Source organism: Oenanthe melanoleuca, chromosome 4A, assembly GCF_029582105.1.
Source record: "Oenanthe melanoleuca isolate GR-GAL-2019-014 chromosome 4A, OMel1.0, whole genome shotgun sequence".
Taxonomy (NCBI): Eukaryota; Metazoa; Chordata; class Aves; order Passeriformes; family Muscicapidae; genus Oenanthe; species Oenanthe melanoleuca.
The window spans coordinates 1,627,857-1,655,821 of record NC_079338.1 but is presented as its reverse complement, the minus strand read 5'-3'; the positions used below and the strand labels follow the sequence as shown (position 1 = coordinate 1,655,821).

At 47.2% G+C, this 27,965-nt stretch overlaps 1 protein-coding gene and 1 long non-coding RNA gene across 2 annotated transcripts in view; one reads left to right on the top strand and one right to left on the bottom strand.

Moving 5' to 3' along the window:
- Positions 1–230, bottom strand: part of LOC130253292 (uncharacterized) — a 33,901-nt gene extending 33,671 nt beyond the window's left edge. Inside the window, exon 1 of the long non-coding RNA XR_008840537.1 lies at positions 5–230. This is a non-coding gene — a long non-coding RNA (uncharacterized LOC130253292). The remainder of the gene's footprint in view (positions 1–4) is intronic.
- On the top strand, positions 136–27,517 carry LOC130253288 (ligand of Numb protein X 2-like). The gene is made up of 10 exons (XM_056491763.1): positions 136–374; positions 12,401–12,827; positions 15,685–15,911; positions 17,193–17,389; positions 18,500–18,865; positions 20,698–20,874; positions 21,872–22,046; positions 22,243–22,453; positions 24,570–24,728; positions 25,483–27,517. The coding sequence occupies exons 2-10, from the start codon at positions 12,439–12,441 to the stop codon at positions 25,616–25,618; spliced, it is 2,037 nt and encodes a 678-aa protein (XP_056347738.1). The 5' UTR covers positions 136–374; positions 12,401–12,438; the 3' UTR covers positions 25,619–27,517.
- The last annotated feature ends 448 nt before the right edge of the window (positions 27,518–27,965 follow it).

Genomic DNA, 27,965 nt, shown 5'->3' with positions numbered 1-27,965 from the left:
TGACCTGAGGGCAGCGGGAGGTCGAGGCCGGGACGCGCCCCAGTCCCCGCGGCTCCTCCGGCGGGGCGGGCCAAGGCCGCCGGGTGAGCGCGGCCCGGGAGGCGGCGGCGGAGGAGGAGGAGGCGGAGGCGGAGAGGGGAGGGGAGGGCAGGGCTGGGCCGAGCCGTGCCGGGCGGGCGGGCGAGTGACACCTGGGCGGCTGCGCTGCCTCCTCCTCCTCTCACGTAGGTTTCGACTTTCTTCCCCGCCCGGAAACTTGGTGGAGGCGCCGCGCTCGCCGCCGTCGCAGGCCGGCTCGGGGCTGGGCTTCCAGCGCCTCTTCCCTCCTCATCCCGGCGGCGAGCCAGCCCTTTCGCCCCTCCCGGCGGCCGCAGGTGAGCGGGGACGGTGTGGGGGGACTGAGTCGGGACCTGGGAGTCCCTGAGGAGGCGCAGGGCTCCCACCGGGCTGCGGTTCCCTGAAGGACTCGGGGGATCCCGACCGGCTGAGTGCGGGAGTCCATGAGGGACTTGGGGGTCCCACCGGAGCTGAGGGGATGCGGAGTCCCTTTGGGGACTCGGAGTCCTCTGAGGGGTCGCGGAGGTCCATGAGGGGATGCGGGGTCCCCTGAGGGGATGCGGGGTCCCTGAGGGGATGCGGGGTCCCCTGAGGGGATGCGGGGTCCCTGGGGGTCCCGCCGGCCTGAGGTCGGATCCCCGAGGCTCCCGTTCTCCCTGCCGAGGGCTCCCGGCCGTGACCGCAGCCAATGTCCCTTATCAGTGACACGGGCAGCGCAGGTGAAGGCTGCTGGCCCCAGGGTTTAACTCTTCACAGCTCATGCCTGGGCAGCACCCACCAAACCCGGCGATTTTCTGCTTGTGGGGGTCGCAGGGAGGCAGCGGAACAGAAATGTCTTTGCTAGGAGACGGGCAGCGGCAAAGTCGGCGAGTTTGCTGGTAATTAATGCAGGGGGAAAAAAGCCTATAAATAGAAGTTGAGATAAACAAGCAGAGCACAGCAAGGGGAGGATGTGGACCTTTTGGAAATACCTTAAAGGTAAGAAGTACAGGTGATGATAAGAGGTAGTTTAATCCATCTATCTGGGAAGAATTTTATTTAAGAAGGTTTGTTTTTTTTTATGAGGGGTATAAAGCGGGATGAGGCTGTGCTGCTGAAGGGGTGATCCTGCTCTGCTTGGCTGTGTGCACTTGTTATCTCTAGAATAATGTCAGACGGAGCAGATCAGGCAGCAGCAGCTGATGCCAGCGCAGGAGGTGGCAGGGACAGCGGGACTGCCCCTTTCGGTGGCACTGCAGGCTTAGTTTGCTTTAAGCCCCGCTTGAAACAGCACTTTCAACTCCTTGAGCGGTTTTTGGGACCTACTTTACCCCGGGAAAGCAAGAAATGCCAAATGAGTGCTTCCCTGCTGCTTCCAAGGCCGAGAAGGTGTCATATTTAAACTTCTGCTCCAGTTTTTTAGCCAAGGCGAAAGGACCAGAACATAAAGTTTCCGCAGGAAAAAATTATTCCAGCTCAAGCGCCGATGTAAGTGGTAGGGGAGGTCTCTGCTGTGCAGAAGGTGTGTCGCAGCAGGGGCACAGTGGAGATAATTGGCAGCCCAGCGAAGTTCGTGTCGCTGTCACACAACCCCAGAGCTGTCCTGTGTAATCCTTCAGCTCCTGGGGGCTCGAGCAGCCCGAGGTTTGGGTGGTGGAGGGAACTGAGCTCTCCCGCAGCAGCGCCTGTTGTGTGCTGTGCCTTTGAGGGACGGCGCTGACGTTTGTCCTTGATGCCGGAGCTCTTTTGGCAGCTCTCCAGCCGAGGGAGAGCAGATTGCACACATGGCTCCTTCAAAACAAAACTTCTTTCTCTGAAGTTGCACACTCCACGGCGTCTTTCACAGTTTCCCTGAGCAGATGTAGTGTGTCTGCTGCTGAAAGGGCCTAAGGCAGTGGGAATATTTATTCCCTCTCCCAAAGGGATTTGTTCTCTGGACCAGTTTATGGAGTCAGAACAGCACCAGTGCTTGTGCTGGGCAAAACAAAGGGGTCATATGGCTGGGGATGGAGCAGGGAAATGATAAACAGGAGGCCAAGCTTCTCTGGGGACTCCCCAGTTGGAAAACTCAGCTGTGCTGGAAATGCACACCTTCACTCCCCTGTGGAAGTGTTAGCATGCAGGTTGGGTGCAGATGGGATTCCTTTCAGTTATGGGGATACACTGCCACAAAACCCATGGGATGAATGGCAGAGGAGGACCTGTGGTGTGCAGCAAAAAGGAACATCTGTTGAACAACAAATTTCAAGTTTTTATCCAAATGATTACTGAGGGAGGTGAGCAAGAGTTAAGAAACCAACCCAACCATATGGCTGGGGAATGAGGGCTCCAAGAGGTGGAAAAAACAGCTCCAGAAGGGACCTGGTCGCTACAGGACCCCCAAAAAACCTCCTGAGGTTTGAAGATGCCTGATGAAACAGGTTGAGAATGATTCTGGATAAACTTTGTGCTCCCTGAATGGCAATTCCAGTAACTCCTAGAAATTTTAATTAATGGGTTTGTAAACTATGATAATGCAGTACTTGCCCAAATGTGGTTAATAAAAGAATTTACACATTTTTGGGATTGTAGAGTCTTAGACTTCCATACCTAAAAGAACAAATATCACTGCAGAACAAAATACTCTGTAGCTCACTAAACACTAAACTACACCCCTGCTGTATTTTCTCTTCTCCTTGCACTGCCATATATATCTTATTTTCTGCATTAAAATAAAAACTTCCTGCTGCAACAGCTCTATTGATTTCACTTTGAAACTGAAGCTGCATCATTTCATTCTGCTCGTGTGGATCTCCCCAGAGGAGTTGCAGCTGCTGCCTTACTCACAGGCCTGAATATGTTTTGCTGGTTTAATACAAAACCCTCTTGTTTGGCTTTTCCTTCTCAGTTTACTTTAGTGGTGCTGCTCATACAGTTGTTAGGAATTGCATTTGACAGTCCCTCATCAGTTTACAGTCCCTGATTTATAGCACAGAAAACGTTGCTCTTGGCTTAGAAATTTCTTGACACGAATGAGGTTTGAAAATATGAAAATATCCGGCAGTTTTTCTGATATAGCAGATAAGAAATTGCCCATGAGTCAGTATCTCACAAACCATCTGAAGGGTTAGAGGGGATTTAGATGGATGAGCAGTAAGAATTAATGTGCTGGTCCAGGAAAAAGCACTTAAGGCTGGAAGAAGGGAAATGGAATAAAGCTGGATGAATTTGGAGAGACAATCAGCAGCTTGCAGGCAAAGGCTTTTAAAACATTTTTAAATACATATATTTATATAGTGATCCCCTAAGTTTAGAGGTTCCCTGTGCAAATTTTGTTTGGAGACTGCAGTTCCTTATTTGGAATATTCTGGAAAGGAAGCACTAAAAGGGATTATGTGTTTTTTAAAGTGTTGTCTAACTTTGCCTGCTCTTTGTCTGTACCTTAAATCATGCAGGTTTTGTGAGCAGCTGCAGCAGAGTCTCTTGAAAAGCCGATTTTCTGACAGTTAAAAAGGAGTTGAGATAAAAGTTGCCCTGTTCCCCTGTGGGTTAAAGGGACTCACCTGTGACATCAGTGTGGCCGTTGCTGAAAGCCCAGTAAATCACGATTAGCTCTGTTTGTGAAGTTCTCTGACTTATCTGAGCTGGGGGGTTGATAACAGAGAAATTCTTCTCACCTAATAAATGCTATTGCAGATTTCTACCCCGCAAATAACGGCGGCAGTCCCTGCCCTGGGAGCCGAGAGCTGAGGATTTCCTCCTGTGCATGATCACAACCGATGGGAACAAAAATTGCCGCGTGATTATTTCGGGGAGGATACATAAAAATAAACATAATGGCTCTCCTGGGCCTTTTAGTCCTCAGGCTAAAACCCAATTCCCTGGGAGAGCAACACCTGGGGCTCCTTTAGTCCGAATCTCCGGCGGTGAAAACCAGCAGAGAAAGGAAATTCCTCCCCTTCCCTTCCCTCCCCAGCGCGGGTCGTTCACGGCTGGCTCAGGAGGAATGTGGCCCTGCACTGATTTGGGAACAGCTCAAGGACTTTGCTCTGTTGCTTCAGCTCCTTTAGCTGATGGGGCAGCCGCTCCCATTTTAAAATTATTTTTAGAACAAGAAAACACAATTATCAATTCACCCATATTGCAAGTACGTGCCCCATGTGGCAACATAACAATGGGTTTTAAAGTGGTGCTGCTGCTGGTACCGGCTTGGACACAGCCTGAAATCGGGATAAGGTTTGAAAAGAAACATCCCAAATATAAAATGCCTCTTGAATTTTGCTTCCCCCAGTTGTGAGGGTTGTTTGAAGTCAGTAAGATACACCAGGAGAAACTGCATGAAATTGCATGAAAAGCCACCTTCGATTCCATGTGCAACTGTGTAAGCTCATGAACCATTATCACAGGTGCCTTAAACAGCAGAGTATGTCTCAAGTCTTCTAAAAATGAGATATAATACTGTTCTGTCTGTCTCTAGAGGAAGGTAATCTTATTTTTTATTTTTTTGATTTCTGCTGTTTCATTATTTACTTAGGAGCTGTCACCTGTGGTAAAGGGCATTTCAGCTACTGGTTGTAGCAGCTCTGCCTACCCAGAGGCACTGGCAGAGTTTAAGTTCACTTCAAACTCAGCTGCAGCTGCCCTGGGGAGCCACAGTTTGAGAAGGTTTCGTTTTGTTTAAATGAAGGTAACTTGTTTTCTTTCTTTCCTTCCCCTTTACCACGATCTGAGGGTGAGATGGAATGTAAAGGGGAATTACAGACTTAATTAGCTCTCAATTCAGCTTTTTTAGTTAGTGTGAACAAGCTTGGGCTGGAAAGTGCTTTGCATAAAAAGCCCTCTTAGCCCGTGAAAGGAAGTCTGAGCAGGGTGATGTGTCCTGCTGTCACTGTGGCATCGGGCACAGGAGCTGCTGGGAAGGAAGAGCCAGCCAGGGGAAATGTGCTGCTCCCTCTGGAATGGCTCTCAGCCATCCTGCCTTGGGTTAATTTTGTGGAGCTGAGATTCCAAGTTCCAAACTCTTTAAACAGAACAGCATTAAAAAAATTGTGCTACTGAAACTGAGACTTGGACCAGGTGATGAGGAGTTCTGTGCTACTTTATCCTGCAGCAAAGCCTTAATCTGGTGTTTCTGATGCTAAAAACTGTGTCTGTTGATAGGAAATATTTCATCTCCAGGTGCAAAAGTGCTTTCATGCTGCTGGATTGCTTGTGGTAAAGTTTTGTAGAAAACAAGAGTTCCTTGTTTGTGTTTTAACAAACTTAGAAAATGAGTTATTTCATGCTTAAGGCTGAGAGTAGCCAAGATGAATTTCTTTTAACTGAAATTAATTTTAAAGTAGCACTTTGATAGAATGTGATAAAGATTAAAGCTCTGTAGGAGTTTCTCACAAGACAGCAAGGCTTAGAGCTACAGAAATACCTTTTGTCTCCCCAAAGCAAGAGCCTCTCTCTTCCCACCTACTCTCTTCTCACATTACTGTTAAACATCTCTGATGTGACCACCCTGGTGAGGATATTCAAACAGGAGCTTTTGGCACAACCAGTTAAATAAAATACAGTGCACAGGCTGCTGCTTCCCTTGTACACTTTGGAAGTGCAGTGCTGGGAAAGCATTGCCTGTTTCTGACCTGGATGGACAGTGCTGTGCAGGTTTGCTTTCATCTCTCTCTAGAAAGAAGGAATTTGGAGTTAGACACAAACAGTGAGGAGGTAACAGCATGTGATATTCATTTATAGCCATTGGACACTCAATTTGACCTCATGTTCCCAGAAGCAAACACAGCTCTTTCAAAGGTGAGTGTGCTCCCAGATATTCAGATGAACCCAAATCTTCACATCACATCTCCTAATCCCTCTTTGTTGGGTTTTGGGCTTTTTGAGTTGTGGGAGAAGCTTTGGTTATTAATTGCTGATTAAATCCTTAAATAATAGCACTGGGTTCCTTCTTTCTTTGTAGAAAGCTTCTCCCACAAACATCAAACTGATTTTTAGGGATAGAGTTGCAGATAGCTGCCAAATTGAAAATGTAGGTGAGGGTGGAGGTGGGAGTATTTAATTTCCTGGAGAGAGATGATTACAGACACAATAGAAAAAAAAATAAAGACAATCCACCCCTGTGGTGGTAAAAGTTCCATAGGAAAATTTGGGTCAAATTCTGCAAAGAAGCAAATGGATTTAAGTGACTGAAGAATTCCTGTGAGCACAAAATGAGCAACTTGCATATTTGTGTGGAATATGGTGTAGAAAGGAGGGTGGATATAGTGGAAGCATCTTGCAAGGGTGAGAAAGCAGGAAGAGATACATCAATAAAACAGCTTTTTCTGCAGCACTTGTCTTCAGTTTGATGGCATTCAATGTATCCCTTTTTCTGAGCACTGTGTTAAAATAGTCACTGTTGGATCCCCTTTGGAAGAAGAGTGTAGGTGGGAAGCTTAATTCCTGAAGAAGAGAGAAGAGAGGAAATTTATTGGCTCTTGTTGCCCAGATAATATTAACAGAATGATAACACCAGCACCTCCTGCTCTGCAGAAAGATCTGGGATTAATTTTTGAGATTACATTTCTTTAGCCCTGCTTTAGCACTCTGGGTCCTGTGGGACAGTTACTGTTCTGTGCAATCATTAACTGAGAGAGAAGCAAATGTTTTGAGAGAAATAAATTAGAAGTACCAATTTCTTAAGTTTTCATGTCAGCTTTTCATTCTCCTCAAATTAAAAATGCTGTTGATTTAAGCTGTTGATTCCTAGCAAGGTCTTTAAAGTGAGTATTACAGATCTTTCCCTATGTTGAACTTTTAGATACACTAACCAGACAGGATTTTTATAAAAGTCTGGAGGATTTTTTTATAAAAGTTTTATAAATCTGTCTGGAAGTGAGTTGTGTAAAAGTGGAAATCCATCAATCCTGCAAAAGTTGCTCAGCAGAAAACTCCTTGGGATTGTCCTGCTCTACTTAAACCTTTTAGCTCATCTCTCAGGATAGGGTTTCCTGGGATAAGAACCCTGGTCTAACAGGATAATGATTCTGATTATAATTAATGAAAATACAATTGCCTTTCTGTTTTCTGGTGGAGAAAACAGATACTTGCCCAGAAGCTGAGGCAGATAAAATACCAAATTGTTTAACGAGCACAGAAACACCAGGGAATTAAATACAACTTCTTTTCATATTTATGGTTAAAGAATGGGTATGAAAAATGATGAAATTTAAATTTCCATTTTTAAAAGATTGATTACAGTAAAGCAGCTTTGATTTAGAGTTTCTGAGTCAAACTGTTCACACAAGTGCTGAGCAGTTCCTCTTGGAGGTGGCTCATTAGAAATCCTGTGGCTTCAAGGCAAGCTCAATTAGTGAAAGGGTTGCTTCTTATTTAGCTCTATAAATGCACCATCTCCAGAGGATTTTTACATTCAGTGTCCTGATCTTCAGCCATGTCAGAAAATAGTAAAGATAATAGGAAATTGTATCAACACCTGAAACCATTCTTGGGTTTGGTGTTGTGTTTCTTTTGTAAAATTGACCTCCTTCAATATTGTTTATAAAGTTCCTCTGCTGTTTCAACACTTTTCTGTGCCACTGTAAACTAAGGACAGCTCAGTGGTGGTTGTGAAATGCTGTGGTAACACACTGGAGTGTTCAGTCAGGACTGGGGTGCCTGTCCTATAAAACCTGCCTCATTTCATGAACCCTTCACAGCAGTGATGAACTTCAGCAAAACCCCCTGTTACACAACATGTTTTCAATGCACTTTTTTCTGTCTCTGGAATGGAAAAAATTTGCCAGTCTGTGAAACACAAAACTTAACTGGGTGAAAACTGAAGAAAGTTTAGGAAAAGCTCTGCCCCTTTTTCTCCTGTTTTATTTCTAGAGGATTGGGTTTGTTCCATCAGAATCCATCTGGAACTTGCTTTTAGGTCTGGTCAGTGCCCTCAGCCATCTTCATCCAGACTGTGCTGGCTTGTTTTGTCCACCCCCCAAAAAATTAATTAATTCTTTAGCCTTTAGTAGGAATGTTGCAATTCCAGTCTCCCAGGGAAATGTTGTTATAAATATAATAACTGACATAATTATTGCAGTGAAGTGTTACATAGCAGGGGACGTGGGGCACGTGCCCTGCACTTCCCAAACCAGCTTTTATTTGTGTTTTCAGCCCAATATTTCTATATCAACATACCAATGCTAACCTACAGCTGCCCAAAAGCAGAAGCCATGGCATTTCTAAAGTATTTCCCACGGTACAAACTCTTTTTTTAATATTGAGAACCAATATTATTTTTTTTTTTAAATTATGTCTTAGCTTCAGCTGTTTGAGATATTCTCTAATCACCCATATCCTTCAGGAAGAATTTTACACTTGTGTTTTGTGTCCTTGCTGCAGACTGGCTGCCTGGTTCTGTGTTTTGCAATATGGAATGTGCTCTGCTTACTCACCATATTTGTGGTTTTAGAAATCAGTCAGTTGAAAGAACAGAATGATTTTGTTCTTTTCTGTTTGGGTTGTTCTTTATCCCCAGGAGTTTCCTCTGTGGTTTTAGGTAGGTCCTTTGAGATCCTCTTCAGAGCTGTAACAAAGTGTTCAATTCCCAGGAGCTGGTGCCTTTTGGGTCTGTGGTGATGGAATTTCTCACTTTTTAAATGGGAATAGCAGCGATGTTACATCTCAAAGAAATGAAATTCAGGTAGATACATTATGGCCAAAATTGTCTTGTATCAAATGCTGGAATTGTGTGGCCCGGAGTGAATGGAGCTTTAATTTGTGCTCCACGCTGACAGTGACACAGTGAGATGCATTAGAAGCAGGAGGCTGGAATGCTGCTCTTGGGGCAGCCAGGTACCACAGGCACAGCTCCTGCTCAGTCCCAGCACAAGTGGAGGCACGGGCTTGGGAAGATTTCTTAGATAATCACGGGTTTAAAAAGGCTTTTTTTTTTTTTTTTTTTTTTTTTTAAACTGTAGAAGTGAGTCATCAGTTCTGTTTCCAAGTCTGGGCTGCTGAGCAGGGAATGAGCAGTTTGCCCACCAGGAATGGTGCCCAGGGGTTCAGTGCTGGTGTGGTTCTTGGCAGACCCCTCCCAGAGCTATTAACAGTGTTGTAGGTGTGCAGGGGGGCAGATCTGTGGCTCTGGGCCCTGGCAGGGCTAAAACAAGAATAGGCAATGTGCTAATATTGTCAGGAATAGTCTTGCTTTGGCAGGAATATAGATTAGACTACCTGATAAGTCATCTTTAAAAAAAAAAAGTCTAGCCTTTGAGTCAGTGTTACAGTACCAGGAATCTTACTTTAAAAAAATCCAACTTTTTTTTTTTTTTTTTTTTTTTTTTTAATACAGTAAGGAGAAAGGTGATCCCAAAGAAATTGTTATGGGATAAGAAACTAGGAATTATAAAGAGATTTCTGCTGGTCTGTTCCCTTCAGTTCTTTGTTATGCATGGGTGTGGGGTGTGTTACTCTCAAAATAATTCTTTATCATTTAGAATAATAAAGGAATTTCCAGTATTCCAGAGGAATTTCTTGTATTACCCTTTTAGAATAGCAGAGTCCATTAGAGCAGCACATGTACATGTCAGGCTTTAGCAATTTCATGCAGTCAGTGAGTTGTAACTGGGGACCAAGCTGGATCCTGGTGTGATTCCCTCATTATGTGAGTGAAAAGCCACAGAGAGGTTCCAGCACTTTGGAAAAAGGCAGGGCCAGGGAAGGTGCCATCCTTTGGTGGAAGGAAGCTGGAGAGTGGGGAATGATGGAACAAAAAAACCCACAGAAATGGAAGAGTTGATTGGGTTTGGAGGTTAGAAGAGGAACTGAGGTTGGGTTGCAAAGGATTGAATTTGTACCAAACCTCCCCTCCAAAGCTGGAATTCTGTGGACTCTCTGTGACTTTTGGGAGTGGCTCATTGAAGCTGAGGGGAGCTGGGACAGTGATGAAAATTATTTTCTACACACTTCAACTGGGCCTTGTTGGGCTGCAGCAACATCAGTGCTGGATGAGATTTTAGCAATTCTCCCCTTGCAGAAGCTCTGCTTTGAGTCCCTGAGCAAGGGAGGCTTGTTTGAGCCTGCTGCCCTCCCCATGCTGCTCACTCAGCCCTGCCTTGCCCAAGGCTCTGGGCTGGGTTTCATCACTGAGGTGGCAGCCTTGCATTCCCTGCTGTCTGCAGGAGTGGCCTCCTTAGTGAAGGGACAGTGGTGTCAAAGTAAAATTCACCTGGGCACCTTTAAATGAAATCCTCACCCCTTGCTTTCAAGGATCTAGAAGTGAGACAGCAGATCAGCTTGGAGCAGCAAAATTGTGGTGACATTTTTATCTTCCACAAGTTATTACTCAGAAATTACTCATCGAGGGGATTCATCTCATGTAACCTTTAAACACAGAGCACAGAATGGATTTGGTAAATAATCTGAAAAACCCCCCCAATAAAAGTAGTTTATCAGCAAAATTACTGTGAGGTTTGTTTTTTGCTGAGAAAGTGGATTTGTTTCATCACCTGCCAAAGTTTTATGCAAATAGTCCAACCCGAAGCACAAGTATTTCTGATTGGTAGTGTTTGCCTTGGAAGCTCCTTGTTTCATTAGTGCTGCTGCTGAGCTGATTGATTAGAATTGGTGGGAGATGTTAAGTGATGGTCTGATGTTGAAATGTTCCTTTTGCACCTGTAAGATCATTCAGGATCAGCTGAGGGCTGGCAAAAAGGCCAGGAAGGCAAACAGGGCTGCCTGTTTTAGGTGGAGGCAAGCCCCAAAGAGCAGGAGGGGTTCTGAGGGAGGAGGCCATGGACACATCTGGGCACATGTCCATGGGTGCTTGTTTTGGGGAGCACTGAGCCAGCCAGGCAGGAGTTAAGGAGGGAATGCAAACAGGGAATCAGGGATGTTCACTCAGCCTGAGTGCTCCCCTGAAGGGGAAGATGCTTTCCTGGCACTGCAGCAGGGCAGAGAGGAGCAAACAACTCCTGTTGTACCCACCTGGAACCGTGACAGGGATGTTTTCATCTTTGGAAGTGAGCAAGTTGCTATGGCTGGGTAAAATCTGCCTGATTCTGTTGGTGATACATTCTCCCTTTAATTAAATAGCTGACTTACCTTGACAATTAATTGGAGTGATGTATGATTTTTATTAGAAACCCATGAGTAATTTTTTCTTGCTGTTCCTGCTATCTCATTGTTCTTTTCTTCCCCTCCTGCCGAGTTCTGCTGTGTGCCAGCTGTGTCCTCCAGGCACTGGTGCAGACCAGTGTTCCCTCTTGCTTGGGCTTTTACCTGTTCCAGATAAAGTCATTGTTTTCAGGTATTTTCCATATCATCTTTCAGAAATTTTCCATTTCATCACAGTTTTGCAATTTTTTTTTTTTTTTTGTTTTGTTTTCAGAGTCTGGGATTCTTTACTTAAAAAAAAACTCCACCAATCACAAACTCCTCAAAACATCACCACAACCCTCCCACCATGTAATGCAGTTTGCTTCCTTTAATACCACATTTCCTACTTCATTAAAATAACTGCCAGGTTAAAAAAATCCTCCCTGCAGTCATCCCTGTGTGTGTAATCTGCTAGAAAACTCAAGTGAATTTTATATTTAATTACAACAGGCAAGATTCAAAATGGATGTGACTGAAGATGTTTCTGTTAAAATCAGAGCAGCAGGTACAAGGACTCAGTTTGTTCTTATCCTGCTCTCCCTGGCTAAAGGAGCTGAGGCTCAGTCCTCCCTCTAACCTTACAACAAATGATGTGGACTGTTCTTCACGTTTTTTCCACTTAGGAAGCTTTAGTCTTTTTATAGGAAATTTGTTTCCATGGGGGAACTTAGGCATGGATGAGTGGGGAACAATGCATTGTTTGTTAAAACAAATTTTTTTGAAGGGAGTGGGCTTGAAAGGAAGGAAATGTGGTTTAGGTTTAAGTTTCTTTTGAAATTTCTTCCTCTTCTTTTGCCTCATCCTCCCCACCCCCCAAATACAAAACAAAAATCTTAACAACCAGAAGCCCCCAGATTGGCTTTTCACTACACATGTCTTTAAAAGATTTGGAAAGCCAGGGGAAGTTTAAAAGTTTTGTGTATCCTTCCTTTCTCTTCCCTCTCTGGGTTGCTGTCCCTCAAGAACATGCAGTTTTTGTTTCAGATTTTCTTGTCCCTGTGTTGGACAGGGTTTATTTAGTCTGTCTCTGGTCTGGGTGTGAAGTTTAAGCCTCAGTTTATCCACGTGCTGATTGAGGTCCCTGCATCCTCTGATCCCTGGGCTGTTCATTCACAGGGTGGTTCTGGAAGGAACCCCCTGTGGGGGGCAGCTGGGGTGCAGATTCTGGGGGAGGAAGCTCAAAGCTGGAACAGAGTTTTTAATGTTGGATTTAAAGCAGGCTGGAAATCTCTCTCTCTCCTTTTCCCAGAGCTGCTGTGTGACAATCTCCCCCTGGTGCTGGCTGCCATGGCTGACCCCATCACTGAGGAACACGTGTCCCAGCTCCCTGAGCTGTGCTGTGAGTGTGGCCAGCCCCACCCCTTGCTGGACAATCACCTGTACAACTTCCAGGACGAGGTGGACGATGAGCTCATCTGCCACATCTGCCTGCAGCCCCTGCTGCAGCCCATGGACACGCCCTGTGGGCACACCTACTGCTTCAAGTGCCTGGAGAACTTCATGCAGGAGTACAGCTTCTGTCCCATGGACCGTAAGAAGCTCTCCTTCCAGCAGTGCCACAAGTCCAGCCTGCTGGTCAGGAACCTGCTGGATAAGCTGCTTGTGCTGTGTCCCTTCAAGGCTGAGTGCCAGCAGACCATGCAGCGCTGTGAGCTGGAAGCTCACCTGCACAACAGGTGAATTCCCCTTGCACCTGTTACTGCCAGGGCTGTTGTGCTGCTCTGCACAACAGGTGAATTCTGCTTTCCACCCTGTTATTGCCAGGGCTGTTGTGCTGCTCTACACAACAGGTGAATTCTCCTTTCCACCCTGTTACTGCCAGGGTTGTTGTGTTGCTCTGTACAACAGGTGAATTCTCCTTTCCACCCTGTTACTGCCAGGGCTGTTGTACTGCTCAGCAGAACAGGTGAATTCTCCTTTCCACCCTGTTACTGCCAGGGCTGTTGTGTTGCTCTGTACAACAGGTGAATTCTGCTTTACACCCTGTTATTGCCAGGGCTGTTGTGCTGCTCAGCAGAACAGGTGAATTCTCCTTTCCACCCTGTTATTGCCAGGGCTGTTGTGTTGCTCTGTACAACAGGTGAATTCTGCTTTCCACCCTGTTACTGCCAGGGCTGTTGTGCTGCTCAGCAGAACAGGTGAATTCTCCTTTCCACCCTGTTATTGCCAGGGCTGTTGTGCTGCTCAGCAGAACCATCCATCCTCAGAGCAGCTTCCTAAACTGGGGCAAGGTGGGACACCAGAGATGCCAGGGTGAGGCTGCAGAGGTGGGTGGCTGAGGACACAGTAATTGTGTGTGTGCTCTGGAGGAGAAGGGTGAGCTGCTCACCTCACTCTAAACCTGTCAAACACCCAGACATCTGTGGGTCCTGAACTGGGGCAGCAGCTCTGGAGCTGTTACAAACAAGCTTATTCTTGTTTCCCTTGTGCAGAAGAGAAAGGCACAAAGTCAGGGCTCTGAAAGCAAGGGATTGTGCAGTGCTGCCAGTTTAATAGCTCCAATTAAGATGTGCAATACATAAGTCTGTGATTCAAATAGTGCAGGTCCCTCCAAGCTGCACTTTATGCACTTGCTGAATCACCTGCTTATAATTCCATTATCTTCTCTCATTCTTTTGCTGAAAAGGAAAAGCAAGTGAAAATCACTATGTTTTTTTTTCTCTTCCTCTTGTGCAGAGGAAGGGAGACTTTTTGGTGCTTCACTGCTGGTTGAGCTGTTGGCAGGCAGGACATTGTCACTTTAAAAGGAGTGCAGGTGACAGAGCTCTTGCTGTGGTGCTGGAGAACCCTTGTTCCTAGCTGGTTAATGATTTGCAGGGAAGGGAGCTAAGTGCAAGCCCTGCTGCAGGTGGAACAGACCTTCCTTGGCAGGGTGTATCTGTCAGCAATGAGAAATGCCACAGGCTTGTTCCATTCAGCTGTCTTGTAGTTTTTTATTTTAAGAATAAGCCAGCTGGGGAACAGGTACACTTAGGATACCTTTGCAGCTCCAGCCAAGGATGTACTCTTGTGGTTTTTGCTGGTCTTCAGTCCCCATAAACTGAGAGCTCATGCTAGAGCCAGGGGAAGGGATGGAAGGTGCCTGGGTGCCCCTTTCCCTTCAGTGAAAGTTGATAATATCCTTTTTCTGGAATCAGCCCTTTGTCCTGGCTGCTGGGGCTGGGGCCATGGCTCACACCAGGGCTGGGCCTTCCTCTGCTCTGCAAATCTGCCCTGTTATCAGTAAACTCCTGTCACTCTGTAATCCCTCTGGCACAGGAGTTATACACAGGGCAGGGAGGGAAGCAGGCACCTCAAATGTTTACATTACAGACCTGCCTGGAAACTATATCATTCCCCTATATATTCCACAGCTGTTTGTATCTTTCTTGGGGACAGAGTATTCTAAGATTCAAGGCTATTTCACCTGGGCTGTGGGCACAGTCAGACTGAAAAATAGGGAAAGAAAAAAACATATAAGAAAATTTCACTGGGATTTGGGTGTTTTCTTGTTTTAAGTGAGATTAACTGATAGGAGAAGATTTAAGGAAATAAGAAGCACATAGTAACTTATTTTCTGGGGGATTTCCCTGCTTTTTGCGAATTGAATTTGTGTTTTGGTATCTTAAGAGGGACATGTGCACAAGTGGATCATTCAGCTTCTGTCATGAAGTTCAGGGTTATTTTACTGCTTGCAGAATAAATGAGTAGGAATAAACCAGAGAAAGTAATACTGGGATGAGACTTCTTTAGCCAGAGTGTAAATAGTTCAGTTTAAATTGAAAAGTGACTCTGATAAACACCCAATACTACTCATGTCTCTGAAAGTGGTGTTTTTCATTTATCACCTCCTCACCTTTTTTATAAATACTGGTGATAAAAGAGCTGTTCTTCCTCACCCATTAATTCTGAGAGAGGCTGGTGATGTATCTGCATCCAGGGCACATTTTGTGTGTACAATTACATCCCAGTTCTGGGATCTCTGTGGGGAGCAGCCAGTGGGATTAGGAATGAAATTGTTCCCATTCAGGTAGAGCCATCACCTGCATGGACTGGGAGTGCACCAGCTCCAGGGCCAGGTCTCACTCCACAACAGAAAATGCCCAATCCTCCCTTGCTGCTCTTGTGTGTTAAAACAAAGCCTAATTCAAGGCTTGAAACTTGAGCCAAACTTTGTTTGCATCAAGGCACAGTTCACAGTGATCTCTACAACGTCAGAGCTCAGCGTTTGCTTCTATTTAAGAAAGATTGTTTTCTTCATGGAGTGTTTGCCAGGTAAATATTTAGCAAGGGAGACTCCTGTTTCTATTACAATCTTCTTTTTCAAATAATTTGCTTAATAATTTCAAAAGTAGTGAAATAACAAGCCTGCACTTAAGCTGATACTTGTATAAGTAGAAACTGAAGGTCAAATGAGAATCAATTTTATCATCTGAGAAACCAGCACTGCACTGGTGAGATCTGGAACCAGCTTGTTCCCACAGAGCTTTCATGTGCTGGGTCACCTGCCCAGGCAGAGACAGTCACTGACAGTCCCTGCCAATCTCTCTCCAGGTGTCCTGGGTTTAAGAAATACAAATCTGAGCTCCAGAGGAGAAAGAATCCCATTTCTAAAGGGAAGGAAGATCCCCCTGCCAAGGGGGAGGCCAACACGCCCAAGGATCCAGAGGTGCCAGGTGGAGGCTCCTCACTGGTGGCAGAAAGCTCTGGAGCTGCTGTGGTGTCACTGGGGACTGCAGAGCCTGGACTGGTTAATCCAGCTTTTGAGGAGACTGAAGAAGGTGAGAGTTTGGTACAGAAGTGGAACTCTGTATTTACCCTTCATAATATACAAATGAGGCAATTACCTCAGAAAATTCATTTTTTAAGCACTGTCAGACATCCTTAATGCTCCTCAGCCATTTGTAGCTATCAGAGGCATCTCTCCCTTCAGCAGAAGGGAGATGGACTCATGTGCATCAGGGTTGGCAGAATCTGCTCACAAGCACAAAACTGCACAAAACCATTTGGAGAAACTCTGAGACTGCAGTGAGTGTTTGCAGCATTTTGAGGAGAGACAAAGGCCATGTGTCCATGTGAACCTGGAACACTTAAAGGCCTTGCAGAAGCCAGATAATTAGTAACTAGGAAGTGTTCCAGGCTCTTTTTCATCTTGTTAGGAAAGTTAAATATACAGTCAGTTTCCTGGAGTGGTCAGTACCTCCCTCCTGGTGTTTTTCTAGCATAAGTTAGGTTTTGGATTAACAGGCAGCTCTGGAAGCCCTGCAGATCCAATCACCATCTCAGTGTAGCAGCTCTTGTCTCAGCTTGGTAGGAAGCAGCAGCATGGAAACCTCAGTGCCTTGTCTCAGAGTTAGGCTCAGCTTCCAGCCCCTGTGCCTGGGACAGAGGTAACTCACAGGTCAGGTCAGTTCAGTTCCCTGTTGGCTTTTTCCCAAAGCACACCTGGAGCAGGTTTTGCATCCCTGGGGTGACATCTGCCCCTCACCCTGCCAGGCAGTGTCCCTGTGCTGGGAGATCTCAGCCCACTTGCTAACAACAACTCCCATCTCCCAAGTGCAGCATTGCTTAATCTCCAGCATGCTGTGAAACAGCCAAACATTCCTCCTGTTTTACAGGGGGGATGGGAAAAGGGGAGCAAAGGAAATTAGAGGAAGGAAGTTGCAGAGCAGTAATTACAGCTGGGTAGTCCCTTTCCCTCATGGGCATCATGGAAACTGGAATTTGTTCTGTGCGTGCTTCTAGCAGGCCAGCTGTCACAGGAGAAAAATAAATCTCTAAATATAGCCAAACCATACTGAATGCCTTTTAATAAACCCCAAGCTACAACAATAAAGAGTTTGAATTCACCACAAGCTAGGAGAAAATGGGAACAATTCTGGAGAAACTCTAAAGAAACAGAGGGGATTTAAGCTTTTTGTGTGACCTTAGGTCTCCTGATAGCTGCTTTCCCTCCAGATGCTACATTGAACACAAACCTGCCAGGGCTTTGAATCTTGGGGTGCTATGAAAAGGAGGAATCTGCTAATGTGTTGCTTTTTCTCTTGAATTTCCACAAGCAGACCTTCCTCAGAGAACCAGTCTTGTGGCTGAAACTACCACCATCGAAATCCACCGGGAGGATCCGGAGGAAGAGCTGGGGATGAGGATAGTTGGGGGTAAGGACACCCCCCTGGGCAACATCGTTGTTCAGGAAGTGCTGAGGGACTCTGTGATTGCTGCTGATGGAAGAATTGCTCCTGGAGACCACATCCTCGAGGTAGGGTAACCCCCTGGCAGCCCCACTGAGAGCCTGGGAAAGCTGGGGAATCTCTCAGCTCAGACCTCTGTGTCAGCAGCGTTGTGTGTCTGCTGGGGCTCAGGAACACTTCTGCCATTCTTTCCAGCCAGACTCATTTCTCTTGCATATTTGACAGCTTTCTGGAATTCAGGGTGTTTTGAATAAAGTAAAAGATTTCACACAGCAGCCCCATTTCTCTGCTCTAGTTAGGAAGTCTCATAATTGCTTGCTCCACTGTGTTGCTTAAGCTGCATATTCTCTATGGGCAGGTCCAGGGTGAGAGCTGCTGACTGGCAGTGAGTATCAGCTCCAAAATGTGAGTAATGCAGAGCTCCAGCCCCAGCCTGAGCCATGGCCAGGGCACTGCCCACTCTGGCAGGGCTGTGTGGCCCTGGTGACCGAGGTGACACCTTGTACACACAGTGACAACTGTTGGCACCTCCAGCCATGGCAGCCCAATCATCTGCCAAGCCACAAATCCTCATTATCCCATGGGACTGGCATCAGGAAGGGCTGGCAGCCCCTACATGAGTGGCTGGTGAGATCTCCCAGTTGGTTTCTCAGGTAGACCAATGGAGTGACTCCTGTTTTAGCCAGTTGGGTTGTCCATGTCTATCTCAGCAAATAGGGCAGGTCCCACACTTAGGAGCCCTCTTAGCATCCTAAAAGACTGCACAGAATATTAGGTGATAACAGGCAAAGCAAAATGTTGCCCTGGAAAAAGCATAATTAGATGGATGATTCCAGAAGCTTGTAGACTATGAACCACTCAAAAGTGGAGATTTGGGTCTTCTCCAAGCCTGTACTGAATGCTGGAAATTAAGGAAAAGCAGATCTGCATTTATATGGCATGGAAGGAATGACTGAACATTTTTGGAGTTATTTGTGTGGGTTGTCCTGTCTTGTCCCAGTCTAATTCCATCAACTTTCTTCATTCTTTTGTAGAAAACTTTGCTCCCTATTGTGCATCAGAGTCAGAGGTTGCACAGGGAGTTTTCCATCCTGCTCCAGCCTGGCCATGCCCCACACTGTGGACAGTGCCTAATTAATGTGGGCTGTGATTAGCGAGTGCTTTGTTTGTCTCTGTAGGTGAATGGCGTCAACATCAGCAGCGTGACTCACTGCCAGGCTGTGTCCTTCCTGCGGCAGCCAGGCCCCGTGCTGCACCTCCTGCTGCTGCAGGAGAAGGGCTTCTCCAGCAAGGCTGGCCAGCAGGAGTGCAGCCCCACTGCCAGGGAGCTGATCCACGTCACCCTGGTCAAGAGGGACCGCTCGGAGCCCCTGGGAATCAAGCTGATCAGGAAGACTGACGAGGCAGGGATTTTTATCCTGGACCTCCTAGAGGGAGGCCTGGCAGCCAAGAATGGGAAGCTGAGTCGGAATGACAGAGTCCTGTCAATAAATGGCCAGGATTTGAGGCAAGGAACTCCTGAGGCTGCTGCCCAGATAATCCAGGTGAGTTCAGCCGTGGAGAGGCTGTGTGGTGATGGCAGGGCTCGTGTTCTGGGCAAGCTGCATTCCCCCAAGTCTCTCTCATGGAAAGTGACTCCCCTCTGGATGTGTGGGAAGCACCACTTCCAAATGAAGATAAACACCCGAGTGGGAATCTGTGGTGAGTCACCCCTGACAGGTCTGAGGGGAAGCAGTGGCTCATTGCACAGGAGTTCATGTGAGGAGATTGTATCTCCTTGGGGATGCACTGTGTGGATTCATGCAGCAGTCAGGGAGGGATCAGGGCAGCCTCTTGTGCTTCCAGCAGTCAGGTAAGGTGCTGGCTGGGAGAGGGGATGGGCTGGCAGCACAGAACAGATCCCTGTGCACTGACTTGAAGCCCTCCCCATTTTACCTGTATTTGTGAAGACAGACTGGAAAAGACATGGGGCACCTCAGGCTAAAAACATTCCTGGGTACTGAATGAGTAGAAGAGGGGTGGTCTTTCCCTGTGGAATGTGCTCCTGTTGCAGCATGCCAGATGTTTTGGTGGAAGGAGTGGGCAAGAAATTCTAGTTAAAAGATTAAGGGTTGCTGCATGAGCAGCAGATATCACATGGATCAACTTAAATTCTTTATCTCCCCAGGCGAGTGCCTCCAGTCTGTGTTTTTATCTCCAGATCCTGACACAATGCACCTCATCCCATTCTGTTTATATCCCAGAAAGGATGTGAGGTCAGCAGGAGGGAGAGCCAGTTCTCCTCAGTTATCAGAGGAGTGCAGTGCCATGGCAGAAAGAGCAGAGTTCCAGCCCTGAGATCCTTTTCCACGTTGTGCTTCCGTTCTGTGGCCTCTTAGAATTTGTTTGCATCCCACAAGTGCTGCTGCATTCCTGTTGTAATGTGCACACAACTCCTGTATGAGGAACTCTTTTGATCCCTCTGGAGCCAGCAACCAGTGTCAGAACTGGCTTTGTGAGGTTTGGGGGTTGAGTCTCTTTGGAAGTGACATTTGTGTAAAACAGTTTTTCAAACATGATCTGTTCCTTTGAGGGTTAATTGAAATCTTTGCTTAAATGTAACTTGAAGAGTTCCTTTTCCAAGGCCAGGGAATTCACTCTGGCACCAGGGAAGCAGGGTCCTGTGGCAAGGAGTGAGAGCAGCAACTGCATTTCTGTCATCCAGGGCAGGAAACGCCCCGAGTGAGCTCGGGGGCCTTCCCCCAGTGAGCCCTTCACAATAAGGTTCTGTCAGGTGATCTGAAGGGACAAGCCCAGTGAGAGCAGAGGAACAATGGGAGCACTTCCCCTGCAGCCCTGCCAAGGCCTGACATGCAGCTGGTGAAGTGTTTAACCAGAGCTGCTCTGGGGAAAACATGGCTGGGAGATGGTGAACAATAGATGATCAAAGCTGGGGGGAAAGAGCTTTAACAACTTCCCCTGCAGTAAAAGCATCCAGTGCTTGTCATGGGCACTGTGTGTGGACCAGCCAGGGTTCCAGCTCTGTTCACTCTGTAGCACAACACAAGATGCTATTTTGGTTGTTTGTACCAAAGTGCAGGAATTAATCATCCCTTTCCACCTTCTCTTGTTTGGCACTGTGGGGGAGGGAGGCACGAGTGAAGCCTGCCTCTGCTCCTGTTCCTTCTGACTCATGTTTGCTAATTCCCTTTTTCTTTTTCCAATCACATTCCCTGGCTCATCACAAAAGACTTTGCATCACACTGAGGACCTGTTGGAGAACCTCTGTAGGAACTGATGCCAGCCCTTCTCTCTCCCCAAGGCAATGAGGGCTGTCCCTCATTTCTAACCTATTTTTTCTGTCTTTTTAATTTCCACTCCTTGTTGCTCTGGGCAGACCACGGAATCCAGAGTGAACTTTGTGATCCTGAGGCAGCCTGGGGTGCAGCTGGGGGAGCCAGTGGAGGATGGCAGCACCTCCAACAGCAGCAGCAGCAGCAATGGGGGGAGCCCAGTGCACCACAGGAGGCGACCAGACCAGAACCACTACAGAAGAAAATCCAACTACCAGAAGGTGGGGCTGGGAGATGAGGCCAAGCTGCTGCTTATTCTTGGTTTAATAAATGCCTTGTGTTGTTCTGTGATGCTGTTTTATCACAGAAGGCTGATCAGCAGCTCCATTGCTGCTTGGGCAGGTTTGGGGCTTTTGGTGCTGAAGAACCACTTGGTCATCTATAGGGAAACGTCATTTCTTTAGTGTTGATGCAGAGCTGTGTTTAACCCTTTGTTGTCTGGAAAGGGCAGTGAGAAATTTGCCATCCATGAGATTTTTTGAGATTTGCTTCTTGGCATCCATCAAGCCCCACACACTGAGGGTGTTGCAGTGACACCCAGCTGAGCTGGTGTGGAGCCAGAGGCCTTCATGGTGCAGGAGGAGAATCCCCAGGTGGCCCCATGGTGCTGCTGTGACTGCAGTGTGGGGCTGCCACCCCTCTGTGGGGCACAACAAACAGCAAGAGGACAATCCCCTGAGTGCTGAACCCAGAGAGAAAATCTGTGTGTAGAACCTGCAGCTGAGTGACCAACCTGCTGCAGCTGCTCAGAGTGGTGTGACAGGTTTCAGTGTCCCTGCAGCTCAGGGAGTTGCTGTCCTGCATGGCTGGAGTGTGGTTCCTGCATTTAAATCCCTGAGTAGCATTTGCACCCTGTTGTACAGCCTGTGCTCTAACCTGTGCCTTCACTGCAAGCTAAACTTTCAGTCAGGGAGAGCTTCATTATTGGCATGAGCAGCCTTGAGATGAGCTCACAGCTTGTTCCTCAGAGCAAAATCCCCCTCAGAGGGAGCAGCTCCCTGCAGCAAATGGATTTGGGATCACTAGGACAGCACTGAGGGCTCACCTTAGAAATGTGCTCTGTATTCCCACCCACAGCAAGGACATGGGAAGCTGACTTTGCCCTCCAGCAGTTGCTGGAATGCTCTGGATGAAGGAGACAAATGTTGTCTCTAGAGCTGGGCTTCTCCTGTTCAATGCATTAATGAAGCTGCATTTTGTGCTGTCCTTGCTTTGTAGGATTTGCCTCAGGGATATGTAAGTCATGAGAAGACAGTTGCAATAAAAAAGGAGCCAAAGGAATCTTTGGGAATCACAATTGGAGGTGGAAGGGATAACAAAAACAAGCTCCCTATCTATGTGACAAGTGTGCAGCCCATTGGATGCCTCTTCAGGGATGGCAGAATCAAGAGAGGTAAGGAAGGCTCTCAGACCCTTTATCCTTTAGGAACTGTGGGGGATTTTCAATGGGAGCTGGACTTGGACACTAATGAGAGGCTGGAAACCCATGATACCTTGAGGCTGAAATGGGATCCATAGCCAAGGGTCTGTAACAATCCCATTTTACAATCCCAAGGGTCTGTACTAATCCCATTTTATTTCATCAACAGGGGATGTACTTCTGAGCATCAATGGCATTGATTTGACTCATCTGAACTACTATGAAGCTGTGTCAGCACTGAAATCCAATGCAGCTTCCCACTCAGTCACACTGAAAGCCTTGGAAATCCTCTCCCTGAACTCCCCAGAGCCACCCCTGGACATCAGGGAGCAGGGATTCAGCTGGTCTCCCCTCTGGATCACGTGGCTGGGATTGCCCAGGTATGTTTGTCAGGAACTGCATGGAGAGCTGTTAATTACAGGCTTGACTTTCACTCAAACACTAGAAATTAATTACTTTGTTGATGAACTTGGAAGCATTGCTGGTATTCCTGTTTAGCTGAAAGGCAGTGGAAAGCCTCATTCCAATGAGATCATAGAATGGTGAGCACATAAGGACCTTACACTGTTTTCTGGAGTGACCCATCACTCCCACACTCCTGTTGGACAGTAACCATGCTTTAGAAACTCTGAAACCCTCCTCTGTAAAGAGAAATAGTCAATGTTAGATTCAGTTCTTGCTGAAGTACTGACTGAAATCTCTCTGTGGCTCTTTCTGCATCCCCTAACACAATTTGCATGTGCAGTTTTGGGTTTGTTCAGCTTTTTTTTCCTCAGTTATCCCTCTGCTGCAGCAGAAATATCCCTTTCTTTTTAGAGGGTATTTCTTTCTAGTTTGAACTCAGACTTGATGCTGAAAGGTGTGAAATGAGTGCTCAGGGCTAGGGAAGTGTGTTTGACTCTTGCAACTTTGAGTCCAGTGTTTCATTCAGGCCACGATTTTTGAATCTGTGATTTGTTTCTGTCAAAGAGAAACTTTGATTTCTTCCCAGCACTGTGTTACATCCTGGCACTGATTGCATAAAATACCATCTCAAAAGCTGCTTTGGACTGGGCCCATGTTCTAATCCAACACACCCTGGATCCAAAAGTTTACAGATTGATTTATCTTCTCTCTCTGAAACCTTTTCCTCTTGAAAACACAGTGCACTGTGTGACTTGTGACATTTCAGGGGTCAGTTTTCCTGGGCTTTACCTGACTCCAGTCTGACTCTTCCCACAAGAACCAAGAGCAGCTCCCAATCCTGGCCCCACTGCAGCTGCAAACTGCAGCAGGCACCAGGAACTGCCAGCTCAGCAGCGTGCTTGGCACCATAAAACCTGCACCTCGACCTTCCCTAAACTCCCAAATTCTTTTCCCACAGTCAGTTTTCATCGTAGTAAATTAAAGTTTCTTTTCCTAGAACCTTTTTTAAATATGGAAAATGGATTCCTAGCAAGCAGCCCTTTCCAGCTCCTGGAGAATGTGCCTGATGTTTTTATTTATGTTCTGTGCTGACCTAGCCCTTGCCACTGCTGCTCTTGGGGTTATTTATTTGCAGAAGCTGCCACAGTCATGGCTCAGAGCTGTGTTTGTGTGGAAGGAAACCATGGAGGAATCAGTAAGCTGGAGCTGGGTCTCCTGGTGTTTATGTGTGAAAAACTCCTCCAAAAGTAAATTACAGTTGGAAAGTAGATAATTGGATCTTTCTCCTGGTGAGAAGTTAACTGGGAAGGCTTTTGAAATCTGAAACTCTTCTGCAAACTGCTCAAGGCAAAAACGTTTATTAGGAAAAGTTTAGCTGCTGGAATAGCTCAGCGGGGTGATGATAAGCAGCAGTTTCACAGCTCTGCGGTGCCAGGATGTAACCTGAGCTGGGCTGGACTGGGAGGAGGGCAGAGACTCCAGCCACAGCTCCTGTGTGGCACCTCCTGTGTGACAGCTCCTGTGTCACCTCCCGTGCCAAGGCTCCAGGGGCTCTGTGCCAGCTCGGCCAGTGCTGCTGGCACTTCCAGCTCACATTCCCTGAGCAGACAGGGACTGCATCCAGAACCAGCAGAGTATCAGAACTGGACACCCTGGATCCTGCAGGAACCATTCCCTGCTCTGACCTGCCAGTGATGCTGGCAGTGATGCTTCCTTGTCCCAGTGCAGGGCACAGAGGGGATAAAAACCCTCTGCTCTCATTAACTGCATGGAGCTGCTGCTCACTGTTAATCTGGGCTTGTCACTGGGTGTTCATTACCAGAATTCAGGAAGTTTTTTAGGAGTCTTGCAGGTCCCAAAGCCTTTAGAGTGAGGTGATTTCCTCTTAGCTCTTAACCCAATACTCAGAAGAGATTTCTAAAGGGCTGGCACCATCCCATGTGAGAATTAACCCTCTGACATGCCTTGCAAAGGGGTGTCTCAAGTCCTAAGAAACAGGAAAATGAGGCTGTCCATAGCTGTGCTTTCCATGAGGGAAAACAAATTCCTGGTCAGGCAATTTTCCTCCTAACTTCTCTATTTTTGACACAGCTACCTTCACTTCTGTCAAGATATTGTCCTTAGTAAAGGAAACCTGGAAAGTTGGGGCTTCAGCATCGTGGGAGGCTTTGAGGAAAGCAAAGGAAACCAACCCTTCTTCATCAAAACCATCGTGCCTGGGACTCCTGCATTTCGGGACAGGAAACTCAAGTAGGTGTGAGGGACCCGGGAACCACCAGCCGGGGGTTTCCCAGACTCTCTGACCCTCGGAAGGAGCTCAGCTCCCAGTTAATCACTCTTGCACTCATTTGAGTTAATACTGTTGCCAGACTTGTAACAAAGTAAGCCCTGGGTTAAGTAGTGTCGTGGTTTCTCCATAAAGGTGAAACGAAAAGGAATTTACAGCCCTTTAAAACCTAACTGTGAAGGGTTTAATTGAGCAATTAGGTAAAAGGAGAAAGGGGATGTTCGAGGTGAATCTTGGAGGTTCCAGAGTATAACAGTATCCCAACAAAAGGAAGCTGAACTCGAGCTTTGCTGATGTGGGTGTTGGTGAGATCCCGGTGAGAGGAGCAGGGGGGGCTGCAGGACCCCACAGACATCTCTGGGTGCTGAGCTGGCTCCTGGCACCAAGGGCTGCACAGACACAGGGGGGACCCAGCTGGGTGCAGGGAGCTGGGCTTGGCTCAGCTGGGATCCTGTGAGTGCTGGGACAGGCCTGTGGGGGCTCAGGAGGGGGCAGGTCTCTCTCACACCTCTGCTGGTGGCACTGGGCTGCAGGACTCACCTGGGGCATCAGTACCAGCACAACTCCTGCCCTGCTGCCTCCAGCACCAGCTGTTCTCCTTTTCCCTCCCCTCTGCCTCAAGGGAACAAGCTTTTCCAAGGAGTTGTTGATGCTTTGGCTCAGGGTGGGCTCAGGTTAATCATGAACCCAGTCCTGACTGGACCTTTTTTTGGGCAGGTGTGGAGATGAAATCGTGGCAGTGAATGGAGTGCCAGCAATAGGAATGAGCAACTCAGAGTTAATCCCAATGCTGAAGGAGCAGAGGAACAGAGTCACCCTGACTGTGGTGTCCTGGCCAGGCAGCCTGGTGTGACAGCTCCAGCAAAGCCCAACACCTCCAGGTACCCACAGCAGCTGGGCACAGCCAGGCCCCACTGCCAGGAAACAGGGACTGCTCCACTCCTGCTCCTGCTGCACTGCCATGGAAGAATCCTTGCTTCCTTTGATGGAAAACATTTTACCAACAAATCTGGATGTTGAATTCAAAGTAAGGGTTAATCCAACAGCTGTTGGAGCTTCCCAGGCTCCTTAAAGCTCCTAAGGATGGTGGTGCACAGAAAGCTCATCCCAGGTTTCTCCACAAGCTGCCCTGGAGGCTGAGGTTTGCCTTGATTGGAGGGCTCTGCTTTCCACTGAGTATTTGAATGGGTTAAAACAGAGGCTGTTAGAAGCAGCTACTAAATCTGTAATGATGGGGACCCAATATAGGCACTTCTACCCATCAGGATTTCCCAGTGCTCATTTTTAGGTGTCAGTAACCCCAGGAATGTGTTCATCCATTAAAACCCCACAGGAGCTCTGAGCTGGTACCTGTATGAGGGTCCTGTCACAAACCCAATTCAGGATCCTGCCAACTCCACTGAGTTACTGCAAAGGGACAATTTCAACAGCTTGAAGAACCACTCAAAGGTATCACAAGAGGGGTTTCATTGAAACATGATGTTGCAAAATGTGACTTTACCAAAGATCAAGGGCAAGCTTCACTTCTTGCACACAAGTTTCCCTGGTTTTAGGATTGATAAAAGCAGCTTTTTGCCCAGAAGGAAGGTGAGGAAGGGAGTGGGCTGGGATCAGACACCCTGGCCCAGCCTGAGGCCTGTCTCATTTTATGTTTCCAGTGATGAGGGGCAGAGTTCAGGCAGGGGCAGAGCACCTGTACTGTCAGGCAGGTGAGATTTCTCCTGCAGTTCTGTTCATGTCCCTCTTGCAGCTGGAGCAAAATCTCAACTCATGGGATCAGGGGAAGCTCAAAGGATCCTTGGCTGCAGGAAAAGTCACCTCCAGAAGGAGACTGTGCTCAGCCTGGCTTCAGTTCAAAGCCACTGTGCAGTTAAAATGTAGAATTCAAGAACTGAAGCCCAGGCAGGGTGGTTTGACCTCTGACACTGTGAAAGTTCCTACCTGCAAACTCCACCTGAAGCAATTCCCTTTTTTAGCAGCTTCCTGAGCAGTAGCAATGATGGGATTTTCTCAAACCAGGTTGCACTGAGAGATCTTTCCTCCTGTGCTGCCTCTGCTGCACCTTTTACAGGACCAGCTTAGTAAGAATCCAAGGAGTCTGTCCCTGTCCCAAAGCTGCCTTGAATGAATGTTTAATTCTCTGTAGCAGCCCTGGCTGAGGCTTCTCCTGGGCTGGCACTTTGGCATTTGCTGTGCCTTGTTTACCCACAGTGACTTCACCCCCTGCCCTGGGAGCTGCAGCAGGGCCTGTCCCAGAGCCCAGGACACAGCAGGAAGCTCAGATTCAGGCTGAGAACACATCTGGGGACTCTGACAGCACAGCTGGGGCTACCTGGGCTCCTGGGCTGCCTTCCTGCTGTTCTACTGAATGCTGAGAGCAAAATCATCCACAAGGGGAAAACTCATCACTGACCTCGCTGGGACACAAAAACATGAAGCAATTTTTTATCTCTTTCCAATCAATGTGCAGAATCTGTGCCTGGAACAGCAAATATTGATGTGGACAGAGGGTGATTCCCACTGCCTGCCCCAAAGGTGGGGAAAGGGCAGGAGGGAAGAGCTGCAGCTGCTGGGCTGCCAGTGGAGGGAGGAGGAGGCTGCAGAACCATTTTTACTCCATCTCCTTTCAAGGTGCCTTCAACTTCACCAAAATGTCCTCTTAATTTAAATTTTGTTTCCAAAATCAGCTTGTTCATAGATGTTGAATTTGTTTTGATGCCTTTATAAATTATTGTAATATTGCTGAAAAATATGCATTAGAGATGTGGTCTTTAATCCTTTCTTTCCCTGTAGGAGGAACAGTTCATCTCAGCAAGACTGCTCCAAAAAGTGACCCTGTGGCAGGAAACAGTGTAATTGTCTTTGCTTCTCCCAGGAAACACACTGTGGCTGGGAAAAATCCCCCAACAGCAGTAAACCTGCAGCAGCTTCCTGATGCAAACACAGATTATTTCCAACACCCCACCTTTACATTTCCCTGCTAGTAAAGGCAAACAATTTATCTCTGGTTAAAGAAAAGAAACCAAAACTATTTACCTTCAATTCCCAGCTGCTCCTGGCCCCACAAGCCTGCCCCCATTAGTGAAGGCCCCCTGCACATTCTCACTGAAGTTACACAGGAGGAGGTGCAGCCCTGACTGAATCCATGCTCAATCCCCAAACTGTGAGCTCAGTTTCTGTCTGCCCCTCTCTACCTGCTG